The sequence below is a fragment of the Oryx dammah genome, unplaced genomic scaffold (genome assembly GCF_014754425.2).
Source record: "Oryx dammah isolate SB20612 unplaced genomic scaffold, SCBI_Odam_1.1 HiC_scaffold_27, whole genome shotgun sequence".
NCBI classification, from domain to species: Eukaryota; Metazoa; Chordata; class Mammalia; order Artiodactyla; family Bovidae; genus Oryx; species Oryx dammah.
In genome coordinates, this window is record NW_024070211.1 from 99,665,912 (window position 1) to 99,679,476 (window position 13,565).

At 40.8% G+C, this 13,565-nt stretch overlaps 1 protein-coding gene across 6 annotated transcripts in view; it reads right to left on the reverse strand.

Annotated features, from left to right (window-relative positions):
• Positions 1–4,991: 4,991 nt before the first annotated feature.
• The window catches only part of ITGB6 (integrin subunit beta 6), a 141,982-nt gene continuing 133,408 nt past the window's right edge, over positions 4,992–13,565 (reverse strand). For all 6 annotated transcript variants that reach the window (XM_040229197.1, XM_040229195.1, XM_040229196.1 and 3 more), the window contains one exon: positions 4,992–7,146. In XM_040229197.1, the coding sequence (XP_040085131.1) occupies positions 7,048–7,146 (99 nt within the window). In that variant the 3' untranslated portion in view covers positions 4,992–7,047. The remainder of the gene's footprint in view (positions 7,147–13,565) is intronic.

The window sequence follows — 13,565 nt, forward strand, 5'->3', positions numbered from 1 at the left end:
TGTACCACTATTCGCTTCTTTAAAACAAAACAAACAAAAGCCAAGAGCTTCAGAATTACCCATAGTGGAGAGTCACAGGCATTATTTTCTGGCTATTTCTGCCACTTCCATCACCCCATCTCCACCTCTGCCTCTCCTTTGGAACTAATTAGCTAGCAAACGGAGGCACTGGCCACTTTCCCCTCCAAGTCCGCTGTCTCCTCCAGGAGGCAGGGCCCTTGGGGATGCTGGACAAGGGCTCGCGAGGTGCCGACTTCTTCCAGTGCAGCCCTGAGGGCAGCAGGGCCTGTGAGAATAGCAGTGTGTGCCCTCAGCGAGGACTTGGAGGAAGACGGGGCTCTCCCGCCAGACAAGCAAGTCCGCCTACATCACATGGAGCACCAGCATTCTCAGAGAGCAGTCCTGCGGACGCGGAAGTCTTGGCTGCTGACAGAAGTTTCCTTGACATGCTAAGACCCCTCCTCCAAGACCTAAACTTTCCCTCCAGAACTCCTGATGTGGATGCCACCTCCGTGTGCGTAGTGGCAGACCTCTGAGGCATCTGACTTAAAAGGTGGCAGGCAGGGCTCTGGAAGGAGAACTGAGCTCTATGTGCTTCACATTGACTCACAGCCTTGCTAACTTCACTGGTTAGAGCCCCATGCCCAAGAAGGTGCTTTACTTTGCAGCTAGGTTTATCATCACCCTGCAGGTAAGCCTACGTAGTTCGGTGAAAATCCATGATTACATCTGGGAAAGCAACTCTAAGACCTATCCTACCAGGCTTGGATTAGTAGCTGTGACTTACTGGGAGGACAGAGGAGTGGGCTGAGCCCAAGGTAAGCACTGTCAGTGACCTTCAGGATTGTATGGTGTTTTAAGACTGAAGCATTGGAGTGAGATGGCCTAAGGTACAAACCCTGCCCTGAGCATTTATAAATTTAGTAACCCCGGGCAATCCTCAGTTTTCTGAACAGCTGTTTCTCTCTTAGTAAAGTGGGGAAAACAACACAACCTCTCAGGAACTAGACACAGTAAGATGCATAATATGCTTTACATAATGCTGGTTATAGTAAATAATCAATGAATGATGACTTTTATTGTCATTATGTCCTTACCGGATTTATAAGACAGGAGAGCATGATTCCAAATCCAGAGTTCAAATTCTGGTTTCAAAGCTTGCTAAGTTCATGACCTGGGCAAGTTACTTACTATCTGCAAAAAAGGAGATACTAGCAATACCATTCCATAGGATGATTGTGGGCTCTGAATGCGTTAGCCTATGTAAAACTTTTGGAACAGTAGGTATTACCTATTTTTAATAACAATACAAATTATGTAATGCTAGTAAGTTACATCTATTAAAATAAGAAATAAACAATACCGCAATTAAAATAATAGATGTTTCTGGTAAGATGTGCCTGCGTGTGTGTGCTCAGCTGCTTCAGTCATGTCTGAGTCTTTGCGACCCTATGGATTGTAGCCCACCAGGCTCCTCTGTCCATGTGATTCTCCAGGCAAGAATACTGGAGTGGATTGCCGTGCTTTCCTTCAGGGGATTTTCCCACCCCAGGGATCGAACCCATATATCCTACGTCTCCTGCACTGTAAGTGGATCCTTTACTGCTGAACCACCAGGGAAGCCTTGTAAGCCAGGTAAGATACATGTGTTAAAATAAAGAAGAAATATATATGTATGTATGCTGCTGCTAAGTCACTTCAGTGGTGTCTGACTCTGTGCGACCCCATAGACGGCAGCCCACCAGGCTCCCCTGTCCCTGGGATTCTCCAGGCAAGAACACTGGAGTGGGTTGCCATTTCCTTCTCCAGTGCATGAAAGTGAAAAGTGAAAGTGAAGTCGCTCAGTCGTGTCTGACTCTTCGTGACCCCATGGACTGCAGCCTACCAGGCTCCTCCATCCATGGGATTTTCCAGGCAAGAGTGCTGGAGTATATGTGCACACAAACATGCATCAGTAATAGGTCTAGTGAAGCCAGCTGAAAAAAAGAAAAATGCATAGTGACTTTTTCCCAGCCAGTTATTGACAAACAATGGAGTTTCATGATGCACTGTCTTTCGTTGTTGAGTTGGAACTAGGTTGGCTACTACACAAGGACCATGAATGTAAACACATTTCAGGCTGAGAAAGCATTTCGTTTTTGAGCAGTCAGTCTCCTCATTTAATGTGTACTTAGAAATCACAAAGAACAGATTGAAATTTCAAACTGACTTCGGTGGGATTTGTAAAGCCTTGAAGTTGTTCATGACACCAAAGAGTGTGTGTGAGTCACATTTGTGCCTCCCAGGGTCTGGCTCCAGGACAAGCTAAAGGGAGGAAAAATTTCTGAGTTGCTTATGCTGCTCTCTCATTGGTTGTGCAGCCAAGTGGGGGAGAACTGAAGATCAGATATTTGACCTTCACTCAGCCTAGAGCGATTCACATTTGAATGCCTCCCAAGCACAAGAAAGGCAGCATTTAACAGCCCACAGCCCACAGCTCAGAAGAATTTATGTCTTGGTCCAGGTAGCAGGACTATCAACCACTGCCCACTATTCTGACTACTGAAGCCTCATACAAAACTTCACTCATTTAGTACCAGGGCATCCTAGCCCAGCTGACCTAGTAACAGAGGTCCCGGCCACTTAAGTTTCCTTGAGTTTTAGCTGTGTTGAATCTGCTGCTGTACAGATTGAATTGAATAAGACTTTCTATTTACCATGTTTCATTCAATTCCTATTTCTTATTCCTTCTGAATAAGGAGTTTTAGATTTCCATAAAATGAGGATGATATGAAATCATTATGAATGAGCAATATTTAAATATACTTACCCTTTGGAGAGATCAAATTACTCCCTTGGTTAAAGACTAATATTGGCGAGATTGCTTCTCTAGTATCTTGTCCCTTCAAGAAGTTCTGAAAGAAATGGATATGGAGAGGCAAAGAGGAGAGCAACTCAGAAGACTCTTGTGTTGCTTTGGGGGATTCAGAGTCTTCCATTTGGTGGGTTTCACAGGAGTATTTGGGGGCATGATTGTTTCTGGTGTTGACAAGGGGAAACATGGGCCAGATTTACACACCATGCAAACTCTGCTGAGATTCTCATGGAGCTGGGCCTTCTTGCTCCTGCCTTGGAGCCCTGCAGGCTGCCTTCATCAAGAGAGCAGCAGGCCCAAAAGGACGAATACTTTTAAAGGTTGTTGTTGGCAGAAACGGATACAACTGTATAAAGCAATTTCCCTCCAATTAAAAAAAGAATATCCAACTGTTCCCACCCCCATGTACCCCATTCTCAATATTGCCCAGACATAGTCACTTTCCACAAAGACTTTTTTGTCTCTCTTTCCAAAAATTTCCTGCCTCTTCCTCAAACCCAGCCGGGAAAGCAAGCTCTCTCCCTTCCCCTTAGCAGCTCAGTTCAGATCAACCAACTATTGCATTCTTTTAATGTTTCTGTTTTCTCTCCCAGGTCCAGCTGCCACTCTGGACTTGGGCACAAGACTTTGCTGTGGCTCTTGACACCTGGTGAGTTAGTGGAAAACTGTGGCTCTACCCCAAGAGGACTGTGTGGGTTGGTGCTAGGGCGACTCTCAGCTTAGACGTGGGGGCCCAGGTAGAGCCAAGTGGCTCTGGGATGTACATAAACTGGATCAGTACCATGATAGTGTATATTTACTTGTTTGGGATAAAGAAATACATATATTTGTTTATATTTTTTCCTCTATGCTTCCTGACTTGGGAGCATAGAGACTGGTTATTTTGCTCATTGCTGAATCCATAATCATAAGAAATATGTCTGGCATATATTAGGTACTCAACAAAACTGATTGAATGAGTTCATTGAGCCCCTACTGTGTATCAGAGATTGTTATAGGTGCTAGAAGAGACAGGCACTGCTACCATTTTACAGATGGAAAAACTAAGCAGAAAAGTGACTTTCTCAGGACTATTCAAAATGGAAACAGTTTCCAGATTTCCAGACATCTGGCCTTTAGTCTACAAGAAGCATTTTGTTTCTGAATATTAGCATGCTTAATTTGAGTTCCCCTGTCTTTTTGTAAAGAAGGGGTCTTTTTTCTGAGAGAAAGGACTTTTTCTAAGCTGACTTCCTTTGTGAGCATTTGGTCCCTCTCTGCTTAATTTTTCTGATTTGAAAAATTAGCATCATACCACGAAGTCTACAGATGGATGCTCAGGAAGACAGCACTACCTGACTGTTTGTTAGTCTGCTGGGTCTGCCATAATAAAGTACCACAGACTGGGGAGCCTAAAGAGAAGAAATTTATTTTCTCACAATTCTGGAGGCTAGAAGTTCAAGAGCAAGCTGTTGGCAGGTTCTTCCAAGGCCTCTCTCCTGATTGCCATGGTGGCTCAGACGGTAAAGTGTCTGCCTACAATGCGGGAGACCTGGGTTCAATCCCTGGGTTGGGAAGACCTCCTGGAGAAAGAAATGGTAACCCACTCTAGTATCCTTGCCTGGAAAATCCCATGGATGGAGAAGCCTGGTGGGCTACAGTCCATGGGGTCGCAGAGTCGGACACAACTTCACCTTCACTTTCCCCTTGTCTTTACATGGTCTTCTCTTTGTGCATCTGTGTGACCTAATCTCTTCTTATAAGGACACCAATCATATCAGCTTAGAGTGACCTCATTTTAACTCAGCTCTTTAAATTTCTTAGCTCCAAGTGCAGCCATATTCTGATTAAGACGTCAGATTGTGAATTTGGGGGCGAGAATCACAATTCAGCACACACACTTACCCTAAAGAACTTGATTTTACACAATGTGGAGTAATGTCCAGACCTGCTTAAAAACCTTGTGATGCCAGATTTGTAAACTTGCAGCAGATTACAGCCGACAACCTGCTGTCTCCTGCCTTCAGTGGCTCCCTCTTTCTGCTCTTCTCCTTGGCTGAGACCAGCAAAGCAGTCAGAACAGGTCACCCAGGAATACAGAAATCCAAGAAGAGGGTTTTGTGCCAGGTAAATAAAAGGAATTATCATTCATCTAAGGTTCATTGTTTAAATTATGATGTTTATTTATGTCAATGCAAAATACAATAAAGCAACTTACAAAACAAAACACCATTGTATCTTCATGTAACATAACTCTTCAGTGAACAGAAGTACTACTGTTAATGTTTTGACCTTTGCAAGGTCCAGCCTTGGGTCAAAACAAGATGCAGAGAAATAGCAGATTTTTTTCTACCTTCCCCAATATACACACAAAGGAAATTTATATATCCTAAAATCCCATTCTAGTAGTAATACAAAAATATCACACGTAGAGATGAATACCACCGTTGTGTCATTGGAATTGCAGCTTCCTTATTGCTTGAGATTTCCCACCAACCCTGGGCTTCAGTCAGGAATGCATGGGTACATCAGCCCTTCAGGTTTCCCCAGTGATTGTTTAGTAATTCTTTTAGTATAACTGTATCCTCCCCAAGTGTCTAATTTACCTGAGTTATTTAGAAACCTGAAAAAAAATAAGTCTCTAAGTGAGCAAATTGTGTACCAAACTCTCTGACAGAATGGAAGAGACTTATCATAGATTATTCTGTGCCAGTTCAGTGGAGAAACATGAAGCCTCCATTACCTAATGAACTACTCACCTAGGAATAGGCTTCCATTACAATTTTCTCAAAGGTAATAAACATTGCACAAAAGTACAAGACCTCATCTACATTCCAGTAGTTTAAGTGCTATTTGTCTAGCCGCTACATTTTCAAACAAATGGCAATTATCACTTAACTAACAAAATCTTTCCATCATTTCACTGATAAGAGTCAGTCTCACACTGTGGAAAGAAGCAGCAGCTTGGAGCTAGAAGATCTCAGTTCCAGACCAGTTCCACCCACTCTCTGAGGCTTAGTTTCCTTCCGAGGATCAATGAGATGAAAGTGCTTTGTGAAGCAGTATTAACTATAAGGAATAATATTCTACGGAGTTCATCTTTTCAATTAACCTGTGGATCCCTAATTACCCACATGTATTTTGCAAGTAAAATCCAACTTTTTCAAGTAGCATATTCACCATATGCAACTGAAATATGCAAGCTGGGTTATGCAAATGGAAAAAGAATACAGATTTAAGTAAGCCTATTACTCACAGGAGACTTGTGTATTCTTGATATGTTTGGTTTAAAACCATTAAAAATTTTATTCTGTTTAATGCATGGTCCTTTTGTGTTATTGGAGCTCAATTTGAATAAGCTATCTCACTATTTAAAATTTTTGACAAGAAATTGAAACTTTCATATGAAATTTACAGGGTTTACATGACTGTGAAACTGAGTTAAATGGGTTGAGAAATACAGAAGGAGTAAGTCTGAAAACTCAGGGTCAATAGGGAAACTGAATGTAGAAGTTTATTTTTCAGGCCATTAAACATAATCTAATGAAAGGCCTGTTATTTTTGTTTTTTACTGGTGACTACCTAATCTATAAATTACTTTTTCTTCATCTGTAAAACAAAAAAATATTTGACTTTTAGGGACATTCAAATCTGTAGAAATTATTAATACTTCATTTTAATTCTTATATGAGGAGCATCTTTAGGAGAACTATATCCTATAGCTTAAGTAAAAGCCAGTATCTCATTTTTTTCATTGGTTAAGAAAAAAATCTTCCTTTAGGAAAGGGCAGATTTACTAAAAGTTTAAAATTCATTGGCAAATTTGACTATATAATGTGGCATATGGATTTGTGACTTTGCTGAGACAAAGACTTCAGGTAGCTGTATTTCTGTAATAAATGAGATTCTAATTTCAAACATTTTTCAAATGCAAATCAGGCCTTCACAAATCATTTTGATGATTTTTTGAGGCATTAATGCAACAGAGTTAGTATTTTTGAAATGATCCCCAAAGTCACCCCTGTGCTAAGGATATCTCTCTTCTTATTTTGAAACTGTCAACATCGTCTCTAACCTTCACACAGAAGATGACTGATCTCCAAATGACCTATTATTATCTTAAACCAACCTTAAAACAACAAAGAGAGAAAAATTAAATAGTGCAATAATATTTCATATCAGTGAAACAAAATTTGTCTGTGCATAAAGTAGTTCTATCCATCCGTGGAAAGATCAACCTTTTGTTTTTCCTTGTGTTTATAGGTTACATTTTTAAAGGTACTGGTGGAGCCTCTGTACAGTGGATTTGTTCCCTAAAAAAGAAAAAAAAAAATGGTTCAAATGAAAGTATGCGTATATTTTGTTACTACACAGTTTTAATATATCTAAATAATTTTGGTGTACATTACAGATTGGAAAAAGAAAGTTAGGCTTAATCTTGGAAGATATTTGAATAATTTTGATTAATTTGATATGTCATACTTTTAGCATTTAAAAATATATACTTTACTTCATTGTTTTTTATTATGAAAAATAATTCTGTATCCTAAAAATCTTACCCTTTTTGGAAATGCACTCATGGATTTTTGGAAATGCACAAGGAACAAAAAATGGCTGCTTTGTTCGCTGCTGTTTTACCAGAGCTGAAAACAGTTCAACTAGCCCACAGCAGGCACTCAGAATTTATCAAATGAACAGAATGAACCAACAGGTGACCCAAAAGTAAAATGGGAAAGATAAAAATGGGCAAAGTGAACTGCTAGAAGCATACAAAGATGAATGACATACACACTGAGTGAAGTCAGACAGAGGAAGAGAAATATCCTATAATCTCTCTAATATGCTGAATCTAAGAAGAAATGATACAAATGAACTTATCTACCAAACAGAAACAGACTCACAGACTTAGAGAACCAATTTATGATTACTGGGGGAAGGGTTGGGATAAGGGATAGTCTGGAGTTTGGGATGGGCAAGCATACACCGCTATATTTAAAACAGATAACCAACAAGGACCTACTGTATAGCACAGGGAACTCTGCTCAAGGTTATGTAACAGCCTGAACGTGAAGGGGTTTGAGGGAGAATGGATATATGTATATGCATGGCTGAGTTCTTTTGCTGTGCACCCGAAACTATCCCAACATTGTTAATCGGCTACAATCTGATACAAAATAAAAAGGGAAAAAGAAATAAAAGTATCCACCTTTAAGAAATACACTGAGATGATGAGAAGCATCAAACTAGGGCACAAATAATCTTGCTAAAATGAGACCAAAATTCAGGAGTTACAACTAGCTTCTTGGGACAGCAAACACCTGCTGCTGCTGCTATTGCTGCTGCTGCTGCTGCTGCTGCTAAGTTGCTTCAGTCGTGTCCGACTCTGTGCGACCCCAGAGACGGCAGCCCACCAGGCTCCCCAATCTCTGGGATTCTCTAGGCAAGAATACTGGAGTGGGTTGCCATTTCCTTCTGCAATGCATGAAAGTGAAAAGTCAAAGTGAAGTCGCTCAGTCGTGTCTGACTCTTCGCGACCCCATGAACTGCAGCCTACCAGGCTCCTCCATCCATGGGATTTTCCAGGCAACACCTGCTAGTACATAGTAAAAAGAATTTGGTGGCTTTCCCTTGCTAGAGAATAACAGTATGGGAAGGAGAGAGTCACAAGAGCTGGGCATGTGGGATGCCGGGCTCATGACAGAGTACTGGTCCCCAGGAGGATTGGGCAAAACAGCGTTGCCCCCAGGGCAGTAGAAATATTGTGTGCAAAGCCTGGATAATTCAATTGCTCTGTCTGGACTGTAAATGTGTGCCCAAGTGCCAACACTGGGACCAGACAGCCCAAAGCTCTCTAGGTGTTTGAATAAATGCTCAACTTGAGCCTCCAACTTCTCTCCTTCAGTTTCATTGTTCCATGCAGGCACGCAATGTCTGGATAAGGAACATTTCCTTCCCTCCCATTCCCCAAGGTTGGTCATGCAGACTTTAGCTTGAGAGAGCCTCGGTTCTAACCCAGCTCTACCATGTAACCTTACTTAAGCAGTTCTGAACCTTGACATTCTCGTCCATAAGAGGGATTACCAAAGTGCCCACCTGGTCCATGAGGACCGTACTTCAGCAGGTACCTGGCACATAGTAAATGCTCAAAAAGTTCTCTTCTCATCAGTTCAATTCAGTTGCTCAGTCGTGTCTGACTCTTTGCGACCCCAGGGACTGCAGCACCCCAGGCTTCCCTGTCCATCACCAACTCCCAGAACTTGCTCAAACTCATGCCCATCGAGTCGGTGATGCCATCCAACCATCCGTCGTCCCCTTCTCCTCCTGCCTTCAGTCTTTCCCAGCAGCAGGGTCTTTTCCAAGGAGTCAGTTCTTCCCATCAGGTGGCCAAAGTATTGGAGCTTTAGCTTCAGCATCAGTTCTACTTACATCTAACTTATTTGCATTTGGAATTTCCTTTTTTTAAGGTCCTGGATAGGGTGCTAAAAATATGCCCCACTTCTGGGCTTTGGGAATCAGCACAGCATTTCCAAATCCATTTTTGAGTATGTATGGAGTCTGGGTGCCACCTCTGACCCTCCAAATTATCATACTTCTATCTCCTTATCCTCCAAATGGCAGAGATGGTAGCATTTTCTAGGCATAGATTTGAAAAAAAAAACCAATGCAATTTTATTTGCTTTCTCAGTACCTTTCTCTCAGCTCTCAGAAGAACTGAATAAAACTGAAAACCATTCTCTGGCCTTTCCCTCTTGTTTCCCTTGGATGCACTGCAGTATCTTCATTGAATCACACCTGCACCTGTTTCTGTGTTGCCCAGAGCCAGTGGCCTACCTCTGACTGAGCAACATGTTACCTTTGTCCATGTGCCTTTGCAGAGAGATGCTATCTCAGTAATGAGGGCAAATAAAGAAGAGGTTCCCTGGTGGTGGGTGACGAGTGAAGGCCAAGTCACTGTATGGCATCTACTCCTGAGGTCAGCTTGGATAATCATGAGAACTCTCCAGTCCTTATTTTGTCCTACTGCAAGAAGAACTCGAGATTTGGAGGGTATATGGCAGATGGATGTGGTCTTAGATGCAACCAGAGTCTTGTTCACAAACAAAATTCATGTGTGGAATTCTATAAAATTTAACAGATTAATTTAATTGCAAACTAGTAAGTTTAAGTTGGGTACAGAAGAATAAGGGACTTGACTGAAGAGGAAAGATGGGAAAAAATGAGATGTGAAGGCTGGGCATAATGGGTGGGGCACTGTCCTGGAGGAATTGAGGGACTTAGGAAACCAGACGCTGTGTAAGAGGAAACCAGCTGTGAGAAGGGCCAGGGCAGAGCTTGTAGGACTAGGAGCTCTTTTGTGGATCCCATCCCAGATCACGTCAGGCATCCCACATCTCACACTAAACACAGCTGATATGCACAACAAAGGAGGTGACTTGAGTTGCAATTGACTGGATACACAATGCTATTTGGCAGATATTTTGTTGAATGTTTCATTTTGATTGTGCAATTTTCTTTCTGTGTTTTGAAGCAACTTTGTTTATTAAAGTTTACAATATTTGGCAGGGGCGGGTGGGGGGAGGTCTCTTGCAAAGGTAGTCATAGGGTCTGGGCATGCTAACAGGGGTGGTGGATGCAGCAGATCCCAACATAGTAGGAGGGTAAGGTGGAAGCTTAAAGCTAGGGTAAAAGCAAGTACATTTGATGCGGGCCAGTAGAGCTTTTGCTGGCCTCAGCTGATGATCAGAACTCAGAAGGATGAGTTCAAATAAAATGTTATTGGCAGGAGAAAGTGGGGTGATGCCCAGCACGGCCTCCTTTAGTGCCGTGCCAGTGGCAGCCTCTCTGCCTAGGATTTCCGGCTGAGACATGGGCTTGGGTCTGGCTCCATTTCCAGTGGATCTGCCCTCCTGCACTGTTTAAACAAGGTCAGGTTTCCTCCAACCCTCTGGAGTCACTAGGCTGACTCCCCCGGGAGTTCTGGGCGGTGTTAATTTAGGCTGTGGATTTTACAAATGTAATGGCACATTTTTTGAGCTTGAAAAAGTGGTAATAAGAAAGCTCTCTGTCATGACCCACAGCTGCCTTAATGACTGCCTAACTGCCAAATGTAGACCTGATTTTCTTAGCACAGTGCAAAATCAATCCATGACTGTAACAAATGTCAGACTGAACGTTCTTCGCCTTTAGTTAATGACTTGTCATCCTAGGAAAAAAATGTCTAGTCAAAAATGGATTTAAATATCTTCCCTTTGTGTTTTCATAAAGACAATGGATGGGGGGCATTTCTAAAAGTGTAATAAGAGGTAACCTTTCTTTATAGTTGATGAATGAAATATTTTAGGAGGCAAGAACAAAGCTCTTTCTTATCCAGAGCTCTATCACCTTTAGAGTCTAATGGGGGCCTAGGGGTTGGAAGATCCCACTGTTGTCCCTTGGGATCCCCTGGGTTTGAAGACCAAATTCAGTTCTTCAAGAGGCAAAAGGTTTTAGATAAAAACAAAATCAAATCAAAAAACCCCCAAATGGAAGCACTGAGCAGCATTCTTTTTTTTTTTTTCTTTTCCAAATAGGACATATTAGTGAAATTTGAATTGAATAATTTGAATTAAACCTCTTTTGCATCCAAGTGAATAATTATGACCCAGTCATTATCTAGTCAAGAACATCAAACATTTGTTATTCAAAGAAACTCAATTTAACAGGGAATAATACTTTTCATTTATGCTTTTATCTGTTTAATGCATATTTTAATTCCACTTTCGGTGAAGAGACAACAAAAATTCAGCATTTGAATTTCAGTCATGTTCTACATCCTGAGGGAAAACAATTCATGTTTTGGGGGAAATTAACTGTTAATTAAAATGTTATTTTAAAGATATTAATCATTTGTCAGGATTCATGCCTTTGTAGGAGAACATGAAAAAGTGCTGGTTAGTAGATACACATCATATAATTGCCCAAATGCTTGTTTTCAGAACACCTGCCTATTATTTCTAGGACGGTCAAGGCTGTGCTTGGAAGAAAAGGCTGCAATTAGGATTTCAGCCCCATCATAAAGCAACAATTTGGGAAATCTCTTATCCTTTCTGAGCCTCAATTTTCTTACATTCAAAAATGGGAGTATCAAGACTACTGCCTAGGGCTCGTGGTCTTTCAACTAACTATTGCCATTGCATTTTGTACTAACTTAATCACGCTCTTGTTTCCTTCTTTTCCAAAAATTTTTCCAATTTGGGTTATTACAGAATACTGAATCGAGTTCCCTGTGCTATACGCAGTAGGTCCTTGTTGGTTACCTGTTTTACAATAGTAGTGTGTATGAACCTATGATGACCGCGGAAATGGGTTGGGTGGGTAAGGGATGGATTGGGGGTTTGAGATTGACATGAACACGCTAGTCACATTGTTTAACCCAATTGCCTTCTGACCCCTTCCAGCCATTTTCTTGACAGTTGGTGAAAGTTAAAAACAACATTTATGGCCAGGGAGTCAGGTGAAGTTAATTGCTTCAGTACTTTGGCTTCATAGTACTGGGTTCTAAGTCACCAAACTAACTTGTTACATTACATTTTTACTTCATTAGAGATAGAAACATTATATCTTCATTGCAAATCCTCACTTTACATTACTAAGGATTTTGTTTAATTAGGAAAAGTCCACGCATACACAAAAGAAGAGGAAAGTCATATCGTGAACCTCTGTAGACCCATCACCCAGATTCAGGGATTATCAGGATTTTGCCACAGTTACTTCAACTATTCCTCTCTCTCTCTTTTGGCTGAATTATGGAAGGGCAAACCCAGTTTTCACTTCTTTTTTATTGTAAACCTTAATTATTTTCTATCAAAGCCTCATGCCATTATCCTACCTAACTGAATTAACCATAATTTCTTGCTATCAGTCTAATACCCAGGTCTATACTTTTTTCCAGTTGTCAAAAAATATATATTAGTTAGAGTGCTCAAATCAAGATCTAAACAAGATCCATACATTGCATTTGTTTGTTGCGTCTAAAGGTATTTTTAATGGGAAGATAAAGTAGATAAAATTTTCATGGTCTATTGCCCTGCACCATATATTATATTTATTTCAAAATAACTGCATAAGATATAACATCCCTTATTAAGATAAATGTACCTAAAACAGAAAATTCCGTTTGCTTTAGGTACGGAAGATATCATTACAGAACTAGAGAAAAAAGCGTTAACATCAATTGTTTGGGGAGATGAACCCAAAGGAGTATTGCATTTGCCTGTATTTTCTCCAGTGATATCATGGTTTTAAGAATCAGCAGTGTAAGGTAATTGCTATCAGATAGCTGGACACACCATTAGAGAGAGAGAGATGAAATTAAAACCATGAAATTGTTTCTATGGGCCTCTAGAAATGTAATTATCTCTCCTGTGGAAAAGAAACACAGAAAATTGGAGTCCTGTTTTGTGTTTGCCCACTGTGAAGAGAAGACACATAAATTATATCTACTGAGTACATATATTTAAAAGTCGATACTTTGGAGGGTTCCCCCCTACCAGATAGCTGTTTAAAATGGATGCTATTCAGAAAAGCTAACTGGATGGTATTTTAAAAGTCTTCTTGCCTTACTTTTTTAACCTATTATGAGTAATGAGTATTTCCATGGAAATTGGGATGAACTGTCATACTACTCCTGAACATTATTCCATTAGCTCTAACAGCCGATTTATGGAAATGTTTAGATGTAGCATGTATGCTT